This window comes from Boleophthalmus pectinirostris, unplaced genomic scaffold, assembly GCF_026225935.1.
Source record: "Boleophthalmus pectinirostris isolate CB_2022bp ecotype Guang Dong unplaced genomic scaffold, ASM2622593v1 HiC_scaffold_9, whole genome shotgun sequence".
Taxonomy (NCBI): Eukaryota; Metazoa; Chordata; class Actinopteri; order Gobiiformes; family Gobiidae; genus Boleophthalmus; species Boleophthalmus pectinirostris.
In genome coordinates, this window is record NW_026571541.1 from 24,039,287 (window position 1) to 24,057,084 (window position 17,798).

The window sequence follows — 17,798 nt, forward strand, 5'->3', positions numbered from 1 at the left end:
TATTACCAATTCACCTACAATACAGTGGATACTGCAGTCTCAAGAACCAATAACACAAACGACGAGAAAAAAAAATCACAGTTTAATATCATTTTGGAAAAGAACCACATAAAACAAGCTTTCATACAAAACAATGCAAGGCCTATTACACAGAAATGCAACTAGGATCTGCAAAATTAAAAGATGTACAATGAAATAAAACAAAAAAAAGTTAACATTGTCCAGAGACCTCTCACAGCAGTTCATCACAACATTGACTGATGTTTACAACATTGAGATGGACTGGCTATGACAAAGGTACACAAATCAGTTGTATTTGATGTTTTTCTGACTTAAAACAAAACCCAAGAGCTAAAATGGCATCAATTCTCAACACGTTCAGTATGGCCGGTCTCGTCTGTCATCTCTACGGTCACCTCTGAAAGACACGATAAATGTCAGTTACCAGCAGTTTGAGGGCACCTTTAGCATTAAAGTAAATGCAGTGGGCAAAGGCTCTCGGGTACAGATATTCATTTTCTTATCAAAGCATTCCTTGTAACTTGAGAATCAGTAAATTGTGGTCATAAATTACTGTTAAGTGTTTTTCATTCACAAACACGCATGATGAACTTAAGAGTGCTTTGCAAACAGGTGCACAGGACAATGTGACCTTGTAAAGGGCATAATTGACACTCAAGTTGTAGCCTTTTATCAAGTGCTACATGTCTCCATCTAGTGGCCCACATTTTATAATGCAGATTAAAAACTATATTCTGTAAATATCTGATACAAACCTTCCTCCCATTTTGTAACCACCTCCATATCCACCACCTCCCCTTTCATAGCCTCCACGGTCACCACGGAAACCTCCACCTCGTCCTCTGTAGCCGCCACCTCGGTCTCCGCCAAAGCCACCCCTGCCTATAAAGGACAATCGCTGTAAACATCTTTGACAATTTCACAATGAAGAGGGAGAGATGTGAGTAAATTATAGACCTACCTCCACCACCATCAGGTTTGGGCGCGCCACACTTATTACACTCATGCCGCCGAGCAAAATTCATGTTGCCGCAAGAACTGAAATGAAAGAAGATTTCAAATTAAACATGCTTTTCTAGCAGAGATGTAAAACTCATCTCTAGGGTAAGGCATTTTTTCAGTAACAATAAAATACTAAAAATAAATGACAGACACATACCTGTTTGGACAGGGCCAGTCACCTCCTTTAATATCAAAGTTGGGACCACCACCCCCACGACCTCTGAAACCTGGCAGTATTAAAGATGGTTATTAGTCATCAGAATACAGTACAAAGAATCTGCCTTCGTTCATGAAGTTTTCACCTCCACGTCCGCCTCTGCCGCCACCACGTTGGGTGAACTCAGCTCTCCGGGTTGCAAAAGAAACTTTGAGGGGTTTGCCATTGAAGTCTTTACCTGTAACAAAGTAAAAAAAAGTATGTTTATATATATATATATAAACATAATGAAGAGAAACTCCAAATGTAACAATAATCTCACCGTCAAACCAGTCAATGGCAGCTTTGGCAGAAGGAGGGTCATCGAACGACACTGTTGCTTCTCCCTTTGGACGACCAGTGACCTTATCGTTGTAGATGTTGATCATAGGCAGGCCAGTTTCTTATTCACCTGAAACCAATGTCAGAAGAATGAGAAGGAAAAAAATAGTTCAGATCATATAATAAATAGATCACAGAATATGCATTACACAAAGCTTTCCAGTTACACACCTTGATAACTCCAATTTGTTTGAAGTAGTCTGCAACTTCCTGAACCGACACATCCTCCCCCAGTCCTTGTACAAAGATTGTGTTGTTGTCAGAGTTATCCTGCTCACCAGCTGTAAAACACAGAAACCCATTAGGCACATAATGAAACAGTTAAGCGTGAAATTAAAACAAAATTTTCTCAAAAGCCATTTTACCTGGTTCATCCCTGGAGCCGTAGTCTCGAGATCCTGGGAAAACAAATGATGGGAAGAAATAGATTTTAAGAAAGAATATTTTTCATAGGCATTGTAATATTTAAACAAATGTAATCATATTGCCATAATCCCTACCAATACATAATACCAATCTACTGGAGCTTTCTGATGAGTGTTCATACCAATGCAACACATACCAACAGCATGTTTGAGCTTTTACCAGGATGTCAACCACCAAAAGGTTTCCAACATTAGATTGTTACCTGGAACACTTTGTACCTTTGACCATTTACCCATGTCTCCATGCAATACCATTATTGTGCCTCAGTTCGTTCTGATACCATTTCACAGGGCTATTTTCTGTTATAATTTATATCCCTTCGGATGTGGGTATAAAATGGTGAGCTCTTTTAAACCTCCTATCTTCTATCTTCTATCTGAACTCTTGACTCCCCCACCGACACAGTTCTGATGCTCATCACTTACCACCGAAATTTTTGTAGCCACCACGGTCACCACCTCTGCAGAGGAAAAATTGGAGATATTTGATGGCTTTTCCTTTGTCCCAAATGAGAGCACATAGCTCCCCTACATCCCCACCAGTATGCACTCCTGCCGGAGTTTGCAACTATAGTGGAAATGTCTCGAGGAATGCATTAGTCTTTCACAATACAGATAAATGAACAGCCAGGTAGAGTCAGAGCTGTCTGAAAATTCAGGCAGACGATCACAAGTCAGTGGGTCAACATTTACAAGTTTTGGAGTCCAGATTTAATACCAATAAATTCTCAATAAATGTCATTAATATTTTATGTTATGCCAATATTATAAATGGGTGCAATCTTCCACTGAGAGTGTTTGAGATCCTTTAACTCGAGTCCAAGTTAAAGTCCAATCACTCTGAATACCTGTGGTGTAAAATGTACATCTATGTTAAAACACATCACACATGTTTGTCACTTTGAAAAGATACAGCATTTGAATGAAAACTAAATGCTACGCAACTGAAGGTGTGCCTTTTGGATTTCAAAGAACATTGTGAAGGGAGGGTGGGTGGAGGGAAAGCCCTCATGCTTACCAGCTCAATTATTGTGGCAAGAAAGTACACAATGAACAAGCCACATAAGTATAAAAATGATCGCCAATAGTCAAAAGAAAAAAAAAAAAACATTCTACTTTAGAAAAAAAAAAATTTATATTACCGTACACATGTCAGAGGAAGTGATTACATAGGCTTATCAGGGGAATAAAGTACCGCTGATATGGCTTAAATTTTTGTACACCAACAGGGAACAGCAGAGGCATGTTCATCTCTTGACCAAAAAGGTGGTCAGATTTGTGTAGATGCTGTGAAGTGTTAAAAAAGTAAATCAAATCAAACTTCACTTAAGAATTCTGAATCATGGTGGTGGTAGTGGTCAGCTTTGACATGAGGGGAAATCTGGTGAATGCGCAGCAAAATGGGTCACAGGGATGAAAACTGTGAGATGGCACGTTGCAGAACAGGTGTGATTTTGCAAATGTATCAAAATACCTTGGGGGCAGTGGCACTCTGCAACTTACCCCATACCAGGAGGTCCTCCTCTTCCACCCCGGTCGTATCCGCCACGGTCAAAGCCACCACTGCGATCGTAGCCTCCTCCACCTCCGCGGTCGTACCCCCCACTGCGGTCATAACCACCGCCGCGATCATAGCCACCACGCCCTCTGCCTCTGTACCCGCCTCCTTCTGATCGGTCACCAAACCTCCCACCTTGACCACTGTCTTCACCTAAATTTAAAAAAACAAAAACACCACACATTTCAAAGAAGGTGCATTTTAGACAATTTTATTATATTTTAATGTGAAAACATTTGTACCGTCATTCCATCTTCCATAGCCGCCACCACCACCACTGCTGCTGCTGCTGCTTCCTCCACTTCCTCCTTGACTCTGGCCTCCGTAGCTACCACTGGTGCCACCACCTTGGCTTCCATAAGAGTCTCCTCCTTGACTCTGACTGCCATAAGAGCCTGGCTGGCCATAGGAAACTGCTGGTGGCTGCTGCCCATATGAAGCTTGCTGGCCATAAGACCCTGAAGATTGTTGGCCATAGGAAGAAGACTTGTCTCCATACCTAGGAATAGAAAAATTTAACAAATAGTAGGTCAAGTGTGATTTTTAAGCACAGTTTAATGAGAACATTCATTAAAACCCATAACAAAAAGTGGACAAGTAAAATTGTAAAAAAAAAAAAAAAAAAAAAGGCTTACGCAGATGTGTCCTGTCCATATCCTTCATAGGCAGTCTGTTGCTGACCATAGCCACTCACATTAGACTGCCCATAATTTTCTGAAAAGATTTAATGAATGTTATTTCACATCTATGTGCATTCTCTTCTACATAACTATGAGAATTCAATTATATACCTTGAGTTGCAGCTTGCTGACCATAGCCACTGTAAGGTTGTGCTCCATATGAGCCAGTGCCGTTTCCTTGCCCATATCCCTAAAAGGTTTACACCTTAGTATGCAAGGTAAATGATTTGCATATTCAATTGAAAAATGTATTCCTTACCTGACCGCCTGCAGGCTGTCCACCATAAGATCCATAGCTATGAGAGAAATGCATTGAATTAAAGAATTGTCTAAAATAAAGTATTTAGTGCACGGAATATATAAATATTAGTTTTACCTTTGTGGACCGCCTTGCTGGCCGTACCCCGAATCTGTAAAACATGAGAAAATGTATCATTTGTCTTCTTTGCTTTGTCCCGTCGTTGCAATAATTAGGTACTTGTGGCGTGATGCAGTGTGCATTGTTATGTTCAACGGGGAGAATCGGGCCTGTAGCCACTGCGCTGAAAATGGCGCTTATTTTTGAGCCTTTGGTGGAGACTTTGCCTTCAGACTGCCCATAGCAAAACGAACACTTTTAGACAACATAATATAATGCATTTACCAGATCAGGTAAATATACGGTCATTTGCAAAAACTCTCGAAGAATAAAACTACATTTCTGTCGACATGGGCAATGTAAGTGAATACGGCATAAACAAAGAGGCCGTTCCGGGAAACCTGCACCGCCCAAAAGATTTTTCCAAAACTATTGTAGAAACAAAATGGTAGCGGTATTTAGTTGGCCAAAAAACAAAAATAACATTGTAAAAAATGCGTTTTGCTTGATTTGTTAGCTACTATCTTCCATGTGTGACACAGAATATCGCTAAATCTGGCTCATTCCGGCCTCGAGGTTAGCAGTGACTTTAGCTACAATGCTAGTGACCTAGTTTCAAATCTGAACAAAATAAACAAACATGTGAACACGAAGACAGACTTACCCGCAGACATCCTTCACAACGTTTTAATTCTTTAAAAAAAACAACTAATATGTCCTTTGATTAGTCGATTAAAAACCCCAAAGACATAAACGCAGCCCCACAAAACCAGGCCGCGTCCACGAGCGCTGCTCAGAAGCACTTCCGCACTGCGGCGCTTCTGCGCTTTATTATATTCAACTCCAGACCAGACAGCTCAGCAGCGCCGCCTACTGGTAATGGCACGACAACATACTAGTAAAATGTAACAAGTAAAGAGTTTGTAAAACGGACTATATAATAATACTTTGTAAAACTGAGTATTATTAAATTATTATACTTTTATTATGGTTATTAATTTAAAAAAAAGTTGAGACACAAATAATTACAACAGATAAAAAGAAATCCCATAATATATCGCAATTAGTGTCAAGATATTAACAAAAAACTAAGAAAATGAAGCATTGTGGTTTATTACATATATAATACATAAGGCAGTTAAACAAGGCACACACTTCATTATGTAATCCAAAATGACAAGAAAATTCTGAAGCAAGGTCAGTTTTGAAATCTGGCACGTTTGCTTTCTAATATAATTTGCAATATTGCTGCATAATAAAATAATTGCAGATTGAAGATAAAAAAAGGCATTTCAAAGATTATTGCCATGTTGAGTTACTGCACAAATGCATATAAAACATTCATAGGGACTGAATTAAGTCTAAAAATGATAAAGAAATACCATACATGATATATATATACCAAGATATTTTATCACATTCTATCAAAAGGACAGGCATGACAAAATGCAGACATCCTCTCATATTTTCCCCTTTGCATCAAATTATTTTGTGCCTTTCAAAATGCTACTGGTTTTGATTTAAACATCAGCAACATATGCATAAAAGGCAAAAAGAACCCTTGTTAAAATACAAAGATTCATATTTTTTGTACCTATGCAGCCCATCTTTGCACCAAATAGTACATTTCACACACACTAGACATGGAATGCACTTTATCACAGAACAATGAGTGGGACACAGTGTAAAATGTGACTCCCTACATGGCATTGCATTGAACAGGGATGCACAAACACAGGTCTTACTTGTACATGCCAACAGTACCTACTGTGTCACTGTGTGTTCTATGAACTGACGGGCTGAATATTTTAGGTAATAAAATGTATTAAATTATTGGAGATTATAGGGAGGAATAAAGAGTGTAATTCATTCAGTGAAATACGTTAAATGCATTCATCTATTAAACCATTTTTAAGTAACCAACAATACTTGTCATTCTCCCAACTTTGGAGCTTACAAGTGGATAATGCTTATGGACCAGCTATAAGTGTAGACAAGAGAGTACGTCACTGCATCGGCTCTATAACATGAGGCATATACGTGTTTTATATTCAGTCCAAGTTAAAACAAGATACATGATTTAAAAATAGTAGTAGTGACATGACAGCTAGATTGGAGACTCTAGCTCCAAACATCTTGTGAGTAGCGTCCCTTGGTCATCAGTTTCTTAATGTAATCTGTGGCCTGAGTACGTGTCATTCCTCCAAATTCTTCTGCAATCTCATAAAAGGCTGTCTGCACATCTTTAGCCATGTTTCTTGCATCCCTAAAAGATAAAACATGTTTTAAAAAATAGTTCAAATTGGCAAAATAATTAACCACAATATAAACACTGCATCTAAAGTAACAAACATTGTAGGAATTATTAACAAACACTTATTTACCCGCAAACATAGATGTGAGCATTGTCTGTATGAACCAGCTTCCAAATGTTCTCTTTATTCTGCTTAATGAGATGTTGAACATATACCTTCAGAGCAAATAAAAGATACTCAGATTATTCATTCAAAATGACAAAAAAATGTAAATTTAAACAATATTATAGAGCAGAACTGTGGAAAAACCAACCTTATGCTCCTGGTCTCTTGAAAAGGCGACATGCAGCTGTGTAAGTACGCCACTGCGCTCGGCTTCCTCTAGTTCTTCTTGATAAAGGTAATCTTCATTTTTATGTCTGCAACCAAAATACATGGCAGTCTCGCCAACTTCTTTCCCTGTAAAAAGAAAATTATAGTTTGCTTTAGTAACAATGAAATATATAAGAGTTGAGTTCAGGTGCAATATATAACTTTTCTGGTGGAGAGTATTTCCTTTGATAAGATTCAAATTGTTTTTAGAAGGTTAAATTCAATAATAAGGTTGTCTTTGAGGAAAAAAATTGTTTAAAATAAAAACAAACCTTGTTGTTTGAGCCACCCTCTTTCCTGGATGAAGCCCATAAATGGTGCAATTCCTGTGCCAGGTCCAATCATGATGACTGGGTTTGTGGGTTTGAATGGCAGGCGGAACTGTGACTTGCGGATGTACATGGGGACAGTGGACTTATGACCATTGTCAGTGATCAGTTTGTTCTTCAACCAGTTTGTGGCAACACCCCTATTGGTGCGTCCAGTCTTTGTCTTATACTCCACCACTACAGCACAGATGTGAATGCTGTTGGGGTGAACCTACAACGAAGCACAACATATGTCGACATTAAAAAACATTAAAATAAAAAACACTTTCAATTTATTTAAAATGAAACATGACTTATTATTGTCTTATTCCTATTGTAATTATAGATGTAATTACCTTGGAGGAAGAAGCAATGGAGTAGTAACGAGCTTGTAGACGGGGTAACAGCTCACACAAGTGGTCAATGGGAGGCCTTAAAGATGGCATATCTTCCAGAATGGCCAAAATATTTCTACAGGCATCCAACACCCAACTCTGGTAAAGAGCCTGTCAAGAGCAAAATATTGAGTTTTACTTTAGTACTAGTGAGTAATATAACCAACTGAAAAGACAGTGCTTTCTATTCTACTTTTACTGACTTTGCCTTCAGGGGAGGAGGAGGCCATCTTGCGCATATTTTCTTGGTCTTTCGGGTCAGAGGCATACTGTGCCAATTCATAAAGAACATTGGTGCGAGGTGGGTTTGTAATGTCCAGGTAGTGAGTTAAGGCAGTGCGATAAGTAGTGGGACAAGGGAAAGGGTGCTTCTTGTTGGATTCCTCTGCAAAAATAAAATAAAGAAGAATTCGCTTTTAAATTAGTAACACAAGAATGCAATATATATTGTTATTGTTAATTGTTAACGACATAATATGATATCAAGTTGTCAACAATTAATCAGAGCAGTATTAAACTTGAGGGTTGTTTGTCCAGGGCCAGTGATTTATGTTTAGATCCTGTGAGAAGTCAAGATCTCCAGCTGTTATTTAGTGCTTTCAATAACATACCATCAAGGTTGTTCAGAGAGATAACCACGTCAAGGTCAACGCCAAGGACTTGCCCAAGTTTGTTCACTAATGTGGAATCATTAGTGGGGAAAACGGCAACATGGTCTCCTGACTCATATCTGAAATGAGACAATCCATAGAACAGACGTTTACAATCTGATTGTACAACCCACACACATACAGTTTGTGACACACACCTGATCTTGGAGCCTGTTATGTCCAGTTCAAGGTGCATCAGGTGCCTTTCTCCGCCTTTGTTGAGTTTGCGATTGACAGTGACTGGCGCAAGGAAAGGGTTTTTAGAATCAAAGGGTCTGAAAACAGGAGTAGGTGAACGTCAATGAAGCGTGACCATAACAGAGAACAGCTTATGAAGTTGTTAAGTACTTACGGCTTTTGATTCTCAAAACTCTTAAGGCGGCCAATTTCTCCTGTGTACACCTTGTTCATGTTGATGTCTGTGTGTTCCTGTAGTTCATACTGCCTAATGCTGTTTGACAGAATAGCAATTAGCCATCATTAGAATATTAAAAAGGCACGTTATGTGACTTTTAATATGCATAACAACAAGAAAACCAGAACTAGTTCATTATAACTGTTTGCAGTGTACGTCAAACTTGTACGTCACTCAACACTTAAAGCATCCTGAGTTTATAAGTGTGTTTTCACAATTTTTAGAGGCCAGAACTGAGCTTTGTCATCATGGTTACATTACAAAAACTAGCACTCTAACTACCCACCAGCTTTACTTTTTGATTTGCTGAAAATAAAGCCTTATAATAATTACATGCAGACACACAGGAATGTCATTTTAACCTTAAAATTTGGTTTTATAATATATCTCTACAAGGGCAAGACAAATTTGATTTTATTACACGACAAAAAGCACAAACAGCCCCTTCCAGGTAGGTTCTAGGTTCAATGAGATTATAAGTGAAGACTCAACTAATCTACAAAGCAACAGTTAATATAAAAATAGTTGGTAACAAACCTTGATTCGTCTCCTAAGGGTTCCACACCAAAGTGCTCACAAACAGCCGGCCAAAACTGTTCTCTCCATGAAACAAAATCTTCCTCCAGGCTAAAAGACAAAAAGAATTGATTTGTGTAGATACATGTAAGAGAAATTACAGCATCTGTTCTTTAGTTTTAAGAAGTTACTCACTTTCCATCGTCATCTCCTAAACCGAGGTCAAAGATACGTTTGGCTCCCAGCTCTTCAAGTCTTTTGTCAACATACTTGCCCATTGCGTTGTAGTGTTCATAAGTCTTATTTCCCAGGGCAAATACCTATAAAGAGAGTGACAAATGTTTGCTATGAGAAGATGTTAAAAGAAAAAAAAAAAAACTCAAGTCTTTTAGACAAGATAACCAAGCCCATTTTCCCACAGTCATATTCTTTACTGGATCGAGGTCAGGGCCACAGCACAACAACAATAACCCAGAAAGCCTGGCCATGACGGCACTCAAAGCATTTCCTTTCATGTTCAGTACAATTGCTGCACAGACCGTGTCTTGTCTGTTGGAACAACAGACTGGAATATTGACATGGCATTACTAACACAAGAACAGAAAGAAAAGAGGTTCTACTTTAAACAACTACTTCACAGAGCCAACAGTCTTGGAGCGAGAGACTACTATTATTGTACTACTATACTACTTTACTACTGTATTTTTGCATAATGTATAATACCATTAACTATATTATGATTTATTGTGGTGTGTGTGGAGTGTTCTAGCGCAATCGTTACCAATCTGGGGAGTCAAAGATTCTCAGGGGGTCTCCGGGCGTTCTTAGAAAATAAGTCTAAACTTGTTTGTGTAGATTTTAAATAAAGGAATGACGCAATTACATCACTAAGGCATTATATCATTACTATATAATTATTACTGTTCTATAACATCTTTACTAACCATAAAATAATTACATTTAATGATTGTACCATAACCAAAGCACAGCAGTAATTCAAGAACTCTACTCCTTATGTACAGGCAGTGGAAAATACATATTAAACTTCTGCATAACTCACTGTGTAGTTAAGCCCAGACAGATCCTCGTCATCATTTTCCTGGAGCCAGTCATAGAAGTCTTGTGCGTTGTCAGTGGGGTCTCCTTCACCATAAGTGGCCATGCAGAATATGGCCAGAGAGTTGGAGATCTCAGACAGACGAGACAGCTCACCCTACGTTACAAAGAGAATACTGATCAGGTTTTATTACCCTTCTTTAATGGCTTTTATGAAATTGTTGCTGTGGGATGACGGGAAAAACTTTGATTTGTGAACCACTTTTTTTCACCACAAGGGCATTCAGTGAGTCAGTGTTCTATAATAGCAAACCACAATTCAACACTGTAGTGCAAAGATGGCAAGCCTCTATGCTCGTTCCAAACTAAAGGGGTCTGCTGGCTTAAAATGTGTGGTTTTCCATGTTATTTCAGCAAAACAAGTTACCATGTCATATTCCTCTGGATCAGCTGCCATTCCTTTCATGCCGTAGCGTTGAGCATCTTTGGACAGCCTGTTGGCAAATTCCTCTGCTGTGCCCGTTTGGGAGCCGTAGAATACAATGATGTTTTTGCCCTGGCAAAAATATAACCAGAAACAAAAGCATAAAGCAGAGGATGGACCACCAGTGTATCATGTCCCTGTGCTTATAAAACGCAACGCAAGCACAAATTCATTGTGGCATCTCAACTATTTGCTGCAAAACCACATGATTGGAAACAAAAGCCTTTTCCTGAGTCTGGCCTTAAAGGGGGCAGGAAGAGGAGGCTTGGAGAAACTCATGCCTCCATCTAAATTTTCATCCTCGCGATCTGTTTCGAAGAGTTTCTATTCAATCAAACATTTAAACATATAACAACATGGCAACAATATGAAAATAAGAAAAATGTAGATACTTTTTTATTTTTTTAAACGAAAAGCACAGTCAAAATCATATTTTAATGTGTTTTACATAATCACACTATTGAAAACATCAAGGTATCATATATTATCCTGATGCCCATATTTATTCAGTATGATTATGATTATGGCAGTTCATCAGAAATGTGAATCTGTTGATGATTTTAAATCAATGTATCCGTACATCTATCAACTATGACAGAATTTTGTTATACCATATGCAAATGTAAAGACATACTACTTAATACATTACATAACAAAAAGTACAAAACTGTGCTGATGCATATTTACTTACAGTTTTCTTCATTTTCTCAATGAAACTGGTCTCTCTTGTGGTGGGGGTCCTACAATAAAAACAAATTAAATTCATTTTTACATTATAAAAAAAAATCACCATTTTCTTCCCTCTTCTTCTTGAACCACAAAGCCTTATTCAGCGTCCGGAAGCGATTAATGCAAATGTTGAGATCAAAACAGCTGCAAATACATGAGGATAATAGAGTGTGTGCTAAACTAGATCGGCAATGGTGGCACCAGGAGAGGGAGCACATCAAAGGTCAGCAGCCTGTCCCTGTGACCTAAATCAAGTCACAATATTTTAAGTTCAGTTTGTCTCAGTGTGAAGTGGTGTTTAGGAAATGCATGCAAGATGAAGAGTGGATTTGCAAATATGCATTATGTAAAAGTGTCACTTCCAGCTTGAAATTTGAAACAAGCAGTAGGAGCCGAAGCTTAAACATTCCTGACTGCTTTAACAGGATCTGTCAACACCATTATCAACTGAGCAGCTTCCCATGGCCAAGGAACTTCTGTGCATCATCAGGAGGAGCAGGTTACTACAGGTCACATGCTTTGAACTTCCAATTAAAAGGCCAAAGAAAGTTTACTTATTTTGCAGATTTTGGTATTTTTGTAGACCCACATTTGTGTATGTACACAAAGTAATAAATCCAGTGAACCGAGCTCGACAGAAAGACTGATTGAAAACAGGACATGTTCTAACTCAATTTCAGTAGATATTGCTGATAAGCATTTATAAACCTCTGCCTCTTCTCAGTAACCAGCTCAAACAGTCCTAATGTAGTAGTAGTTAAAGTAGTAAGTAGACATGATTTTTCCAAAGCTTTCAGGACAGAAAAGGGTAGAGTAGCAGCAAACCTTTACTGACCTCTCAGGAGCATCTGGCAGGGGGAACACACAGCCCATGGCATGCAGCCCTGTTGCTCACACTCCCACTACCACAGCTAACCCACGCCGGCCACCGTCACACTCACAGTGACAGCTAATGAAAGTTGACAATGCACCACGGTGGAAACATAAGCCAGTCCACAGCACCCCAGGATTGCCTAGTCCCAAAAGCACCGGTGTAGTGTGAAGTCGGCCTCTTCCTGCGCTGCTCTCAAGCCACCACACGGAGCTCTCTGACCGCAGTCTACAAGCCCGGGTTGTGTCTGGCAGCCGCTATGGACACAATGGTGGGAAACTGACTTTCCCATAAAACGGAGACGAGCAGCAGCCCCACACTTTGGAGTCACACACACTGAAACACTCAGGAGTTGAAAATGCCTTCCTCTTCATCCCGCCCCTTTTCCTCTCTGCTCTCAAAGGTGTTAGCAACCAAAAAGTATTCGAGATCCATCGTAAAAAAAGCCTGCTAGTTATCGGAGCAACTCCTGTGTGGCACACTGAACGAGGAAAAGCTGTGAATGGTAGTTGTTTTCTGATGTCCCCTGCCCCCATCTCGATGGAGGAGAGAGGGGAATGTCATTGCTATGGCAACCTCATTTATCATAAAAGGATTCCATTTGTGACAGAGCCCCACTCCAAAGGCAGCTCAGCCCGCACTCACACAGAGTAAGATGAAAAAAGACAAGCACAGAAGCATGGAGAGAAGAATGAAAAAAGTAACTTGGGGGGAAGAAAGGACTGCTTGTCTTTTGCCTCAACTTTCCACCTTTGGAGCAGCCTCACAAAAGAGACTTGGCTCTCCTCCTCCTTCGCTCTCCAGGGAACTTTCAAAATGAGTTCAGAGCCAAAAACAAAAAAGCACAGGAAAGACACAAAGACTACGCCCCCTAGCAGTTAGATAATAACTTAAATGGGAGGAGAGACCAACCGGGGTTGTTCTATACTTTCTTCCTGTGGCCCCACCCACTCCAAACTTATTCTCTAGTTGTAGACAGTTTCCCATTTGCAGACAAAAGCTCTGACTGTGCACTATCTTCACAAAATCTTACAAACATGTCAAGACTCAACCTATTTGAGAGAGACTTATGTAACTGGAGTCCACAATAAAGCACCACTCCAACAGTCCACTGATAAGGGGCGGGGAGAGAGGAGGATCCATGGTCCAAGGGAGACTGGCAGACATGAGCCAATGTGGCTTAGGAGCAACTGTGCAAAAGAGCAACTGAAAGCAGGGAAAACAAAGGTCATATCTAGTGGAACATTGACAAGAAGAACACCCGGCTGTGCCCTGTCACACACTGGTATTGTACTGATTATCCATAATGGGAATTTTAAGAACACATAAGATAATGAGGGACTGTTTTTTACTGCAGGTTCTAAGTAATAAGCAGAGCTACAGCAGATCAAAGAAGTCACAGGTCGCTCCACTCCCCGCTGTGTACAGTCAGTGACCAAAAGCTGCTAATGAAAAATGTAGATAACCATAAGCAAACAATTTTGGCTCAATTTAAGATTAGAATAAAACTGTATATGTGGAAATATTTGTTAAATTAGGTGTAACTGTGTTGTAATACACGGGTGTATGATCAAACATGGTGCTGAAAAAGCCAGATAAGGGCAAGATAGTATGAACTCACGTGAACATTTATCAGGCTCTATAAAAAGAATTAGCATGGCATGGTTTTACTTTGTGGACAATGTGTTTCCATATAAATTATGCATTATTTTGTACATTTATTAAAATATATCCACTGAAGCTAGAGATCTAATATTAGGGCATTAAGAAGTTGCCAATACAATACATACCTCGATACATAGGCCACAATACGTATGTCGATACAGTGAGCTTTCACTTCAATACGATATATTTCACATCGATTTGACACGGTTCAATAAAAATTTAAGTTTTTGTTAAAATCACTTCTTGTGCAAAATTATTATAAATCACACACATTTTACTCATCAAAACAGTGAATATGTCAAATGTGTTGCATAAACGAGCTTCCTTCCTCTGAACAAGCAACAATACTGTAGTGCTGTGACAAAATAATTCAGTAAAATATACCAAAAAATACTCTTGGCGATATAGCGAAACACCAGCCCATGATATCGATACGGTATCATCACATTAAATGATACAATATATCAATATTTCATACACCCCTATCTATATATCTAAATCAATAATTGGGACTAATGCAACAGGTAAGTGACATGATTAGGAATATAACAATAATTGAAATACAGTGATATCATATCGTCAAAGGTCAAGGTTAAAGGTTAAACATTTTTGGGTAAAGGAAAAGCATTTTAAGTGAATAAAGTAGTGTATTCACAGTTTTGTTAGCCTCCACAAAATATCCCAATAAATATTGTACCTTAGATGCATATCGTGAAAATATCATACCAAGAGATTTGGATATTGTTACATCCTTAGACTTGATATGGTTGATTACTCACATTGTGTCAAGTTTTTTGAATTCAGGAATGGGTTCAGGCTTCTTGCGGGACATAAACCAATAAATGACCAGGCCGACCACAAGAGAGAAGAGGAAGATGTCCAGGTTGCTGAATAAGGGCTCCTCCTGGTCCATCACTGATTCAGCCTGACCAACAGTCTCAGCATCCATGTCTGCCATGTTGACACTCTATATTCAAAGGGAAACAAAAAAGTGTTCTTATTTTATCTACAGTATTTGAAGTGGTCTTAGCTGATCAACATTTCTTAGTAGACTAATAATTATTTTATTTTGATTATTAAGGTTTTATATGAACATTAGAAAAAAAGAAGTGTGGCAAAGAAGACCAGTGTAATTGGAGTTCTTCTTTTTATGCTTCTTCTTCTTATTTATTTATTTGTAAAGGGACAGCACATATTAATGAACATTTAAGATGTAAATATGTAAAGATTATAGCCAGCGAGGCTAATTTGCATCTTCAGTCCCTCGACAGGTTGATGTGAAATCATCTACAGAGCAGGGAAAAATACAGCAACACTCACACAAAAGTACATAACACCCGCACACTCACTATACATACAATTCATTTCAGACATTTCATTTGAAGTTTGAAGTCAAGAGTTAAAGAGTTAAACTAACAACCTCTCAATATAAAAAATAAAATTTTGTTAAACATGGTGAAATATTTAACCATTGAACAACAACTCTTTTAAAGCTTTAGAAAATGTTGCCAATCTGTATCCTTTTTTTTTATGTAGAAAAACATTATCATCTAAAAACCGCTTATCATTTAGCAAGTACAGTTTGTTTCTGATTCATGGTTGGATCATAGAGATACAAGATAGTCTTACAAAATGTAGTACAACTTGTATTATTCATAACAAGTATTGTTTCAATTCCTTACAATGACAGGTTCTGTGATGGACACTACAACTATTAATACTATAATTAACTTGTATGCTTCACTTTGCACATGCTCAGTACACAATGGTTGTTTCTGTACAGCCCAAAAAGAACAAGTCTAACCGAATAATTGACTAATGTCCAACAACTGACATTCTGTGTATAAACACATTGACAAAGGAAAAAAAAAAAAAACTAAATCCAAGTAACTAATGTAGATTAACCTTTAGCTTGTAATAGTCTGAAAACATTGTATTGGTAGTGTTAATAGCAGCAGGGCAATACACTGGGAAATGAAGTGTTGTGTACAGAGTAGTCATGCCAACTATATTCTCTCTAGAGCAATTACCAGCTTTTCATTCAGTGACAAAATAGCCCTAATCTGAGGTAACTTAATACACACTGGCAATGTGGATAATACAAGGCAATTCAAAGACTCACTTATCTCTAAAACCTCTGACACACTAGTAGCTACACAATCTTATGAAACGTACCTTATGGCCCAGTGTATAGCGTAATATCTTGTCTATCCAGTACGCCAAAGAACTATTCATGAAGACGTATCAACATAAGAAGTAACTTTAAGTCCTGTACTCATCATTCATAGAATTAGACAGGTCAACAAAGTTCATTTGACCACTCACTCCGCCAAGAGGCACCAACCGTATGATCTCACTATTTAGTTTACATAATATGCTTCTTGTTTGTACTGAAGTTAAAGAAAAAAATTATATTATCTGTATTATCTTAGGGTAGCCCGGACAGTATGGTCTATCTATTCTGTTCCGTGGCGCATTACTAGAAGCGTCTTAAAAGTGATGGTTAGTTACTGCAATGTATAAAAACTATTTAAGAGACAAAATTATCCATAAAAACAGAAAGGTAGGTAGATCATTTTGTTTTTAGCTGACAATAATTTGCGTAACACGTTTCATAAGGTCCTGACATGGCTGTTGACCCATTACCATTGCTACACTAAATAGTCAATATTTTTTAACTAAACAGGTCGATCTGTGATATAAAGAATGCAAATGTTTTTCGTAGGTTGAAAGTTTAAGGAGAAGTGGTGCTGATCTCTTACCTTCAGCTCTTCTCTCCGTGTCAGCCCTGTGTCACACACCGAACACAATGCGGAAGGAAACTTTACGCCATGAAGGACGAAACCAACTCGAGCGCGTCCGCGGGGGGAGGACGTGCTGACGCTCACCGACAAATACAACAAATACAAAGAAGTTTACTCTCCCAAAATATGACTACGTGGGAGATTTCAACAAGTATAATGCATTAGAACTAACAGGACTATATTTGATAGTGTTCTTTGTAATTTCAACTTGGCACGTGGCTACAGTTGAACCCGTGTATATAGTATTACCTAATATCAATGTGCGCATGTAACCTGCTATAACAAATAAATGCTGAGGAGGGGAAGCAGTGTAAGGGTCATGGTTATGTAATCCATTCTGAACAGACTGTGTTGGACTGACAGGGCCTTATCCAGAGTGTCCTCATGAGTTTATTTTTCTCGTGTCAAGGACAATTCTAAGAAAGTCCCACAATCCTTCGTTTCGAAACAACTTTGGGGCGTCTATTTTGTTGGTTCAACTTAATGTTGAAAAGAACAAGAAATGGGCTACATTTAATGTCCAAAGAAGCTTCTTATAGATAACTTTTATTGCTGGTTCAATTACTGTGTTTCAGTGTTTATAACTTGAGTAATACAAATTTATCAGAGAGACGTGTTCACTCAGTCAACAATAAAATGTGGTTAAAATATGGTCAAATCCACATTTATTTTGTTATTTACGAATAATGTCTAATA

General features: G+C 38.4%; 2 protein-coding genes across 3 annotated transcripts; both read right to left on the reverse strand.

Moving 5' to 3' along the window:
- Positions 1-60: 60 nt before the first annotated feature.
- taf15 (TAF15 RNA polymerase II, TATA box binding protein (TBP)-associated factor) lies at positions 61-5,395 on the reverse strand. The gene is given in 16 exon segments (XM_055147927.1): positions 61-418; positions 777-903; positions 983-1,059; positions 1,181-1,250; positions 1,326-1,418; positions 1,503-1,631; positions 1,729-1,842; positions 1,927-1,959; positions 2,413-2,447; positions 3,490-3,697; positions 3,787-4,043; positions 4,180-4,258; positions 4,336-4,414; positions 4,484-4,520; positions 4,601-4,634; positions 5,247-5,395. Coding segments are annotated over 16 exon segments (1,422 nt in total). The 5' UTR covers positions 5,257-5,395; the 3' UTR covers positions 61-378.
- Positions 5,396-5,679: 284 nt separating this feature from the next.
- porb (P450 (cytochrome) oxidoreductase b) lies at positions 5,680-17,221 on the reverse strand. 2 transcript variants are annotated; one of them, XM_020940408.2, is made up of 16 exons: positions 17,061-17,221; positions 15,078-15,265; positions 11,725-11,773; positions 10,977-11,105; positions 10,554-10,706; positions 9,689-9,813; positions 9,515-9,604; positions 8,915-9,013; positions 8,721-8,837; positions 8,524-8,642; positions 8,116-8,297; positions 7,874-8,023; positions 7,482-7,749; positions 7,151-7,296; positions 6,967-7,052; positions 5,680-6,848 (listed from the first exon to the last, which is right to left on the reverse strand). In XM_020940408.2, the coding sequence occupies exons 2-16, from the start codon at positions 15,254-15,256 to the stop codon at positions 6,704-6,706; spliced, it is 2,037 nt and encodes a 678-aa protein (XP_020796067.1). In that variant the 5' UTR covers positions 15,257-15,265; positions 17,061-17,221; the 3' UTR covers positions 5,680-6,703. The 2 variants fall into 2 exon arrangements, with proteins under 2 accessions (XP_020796067.1, XP_055022758.1); XM_055166783.1 differs by lacking the exon at positions 17,061-17,221 and adding an exon at positions 16,474-17,007.
- Positions 17,222-17,798: the final 577 nt, after the last annotated feature.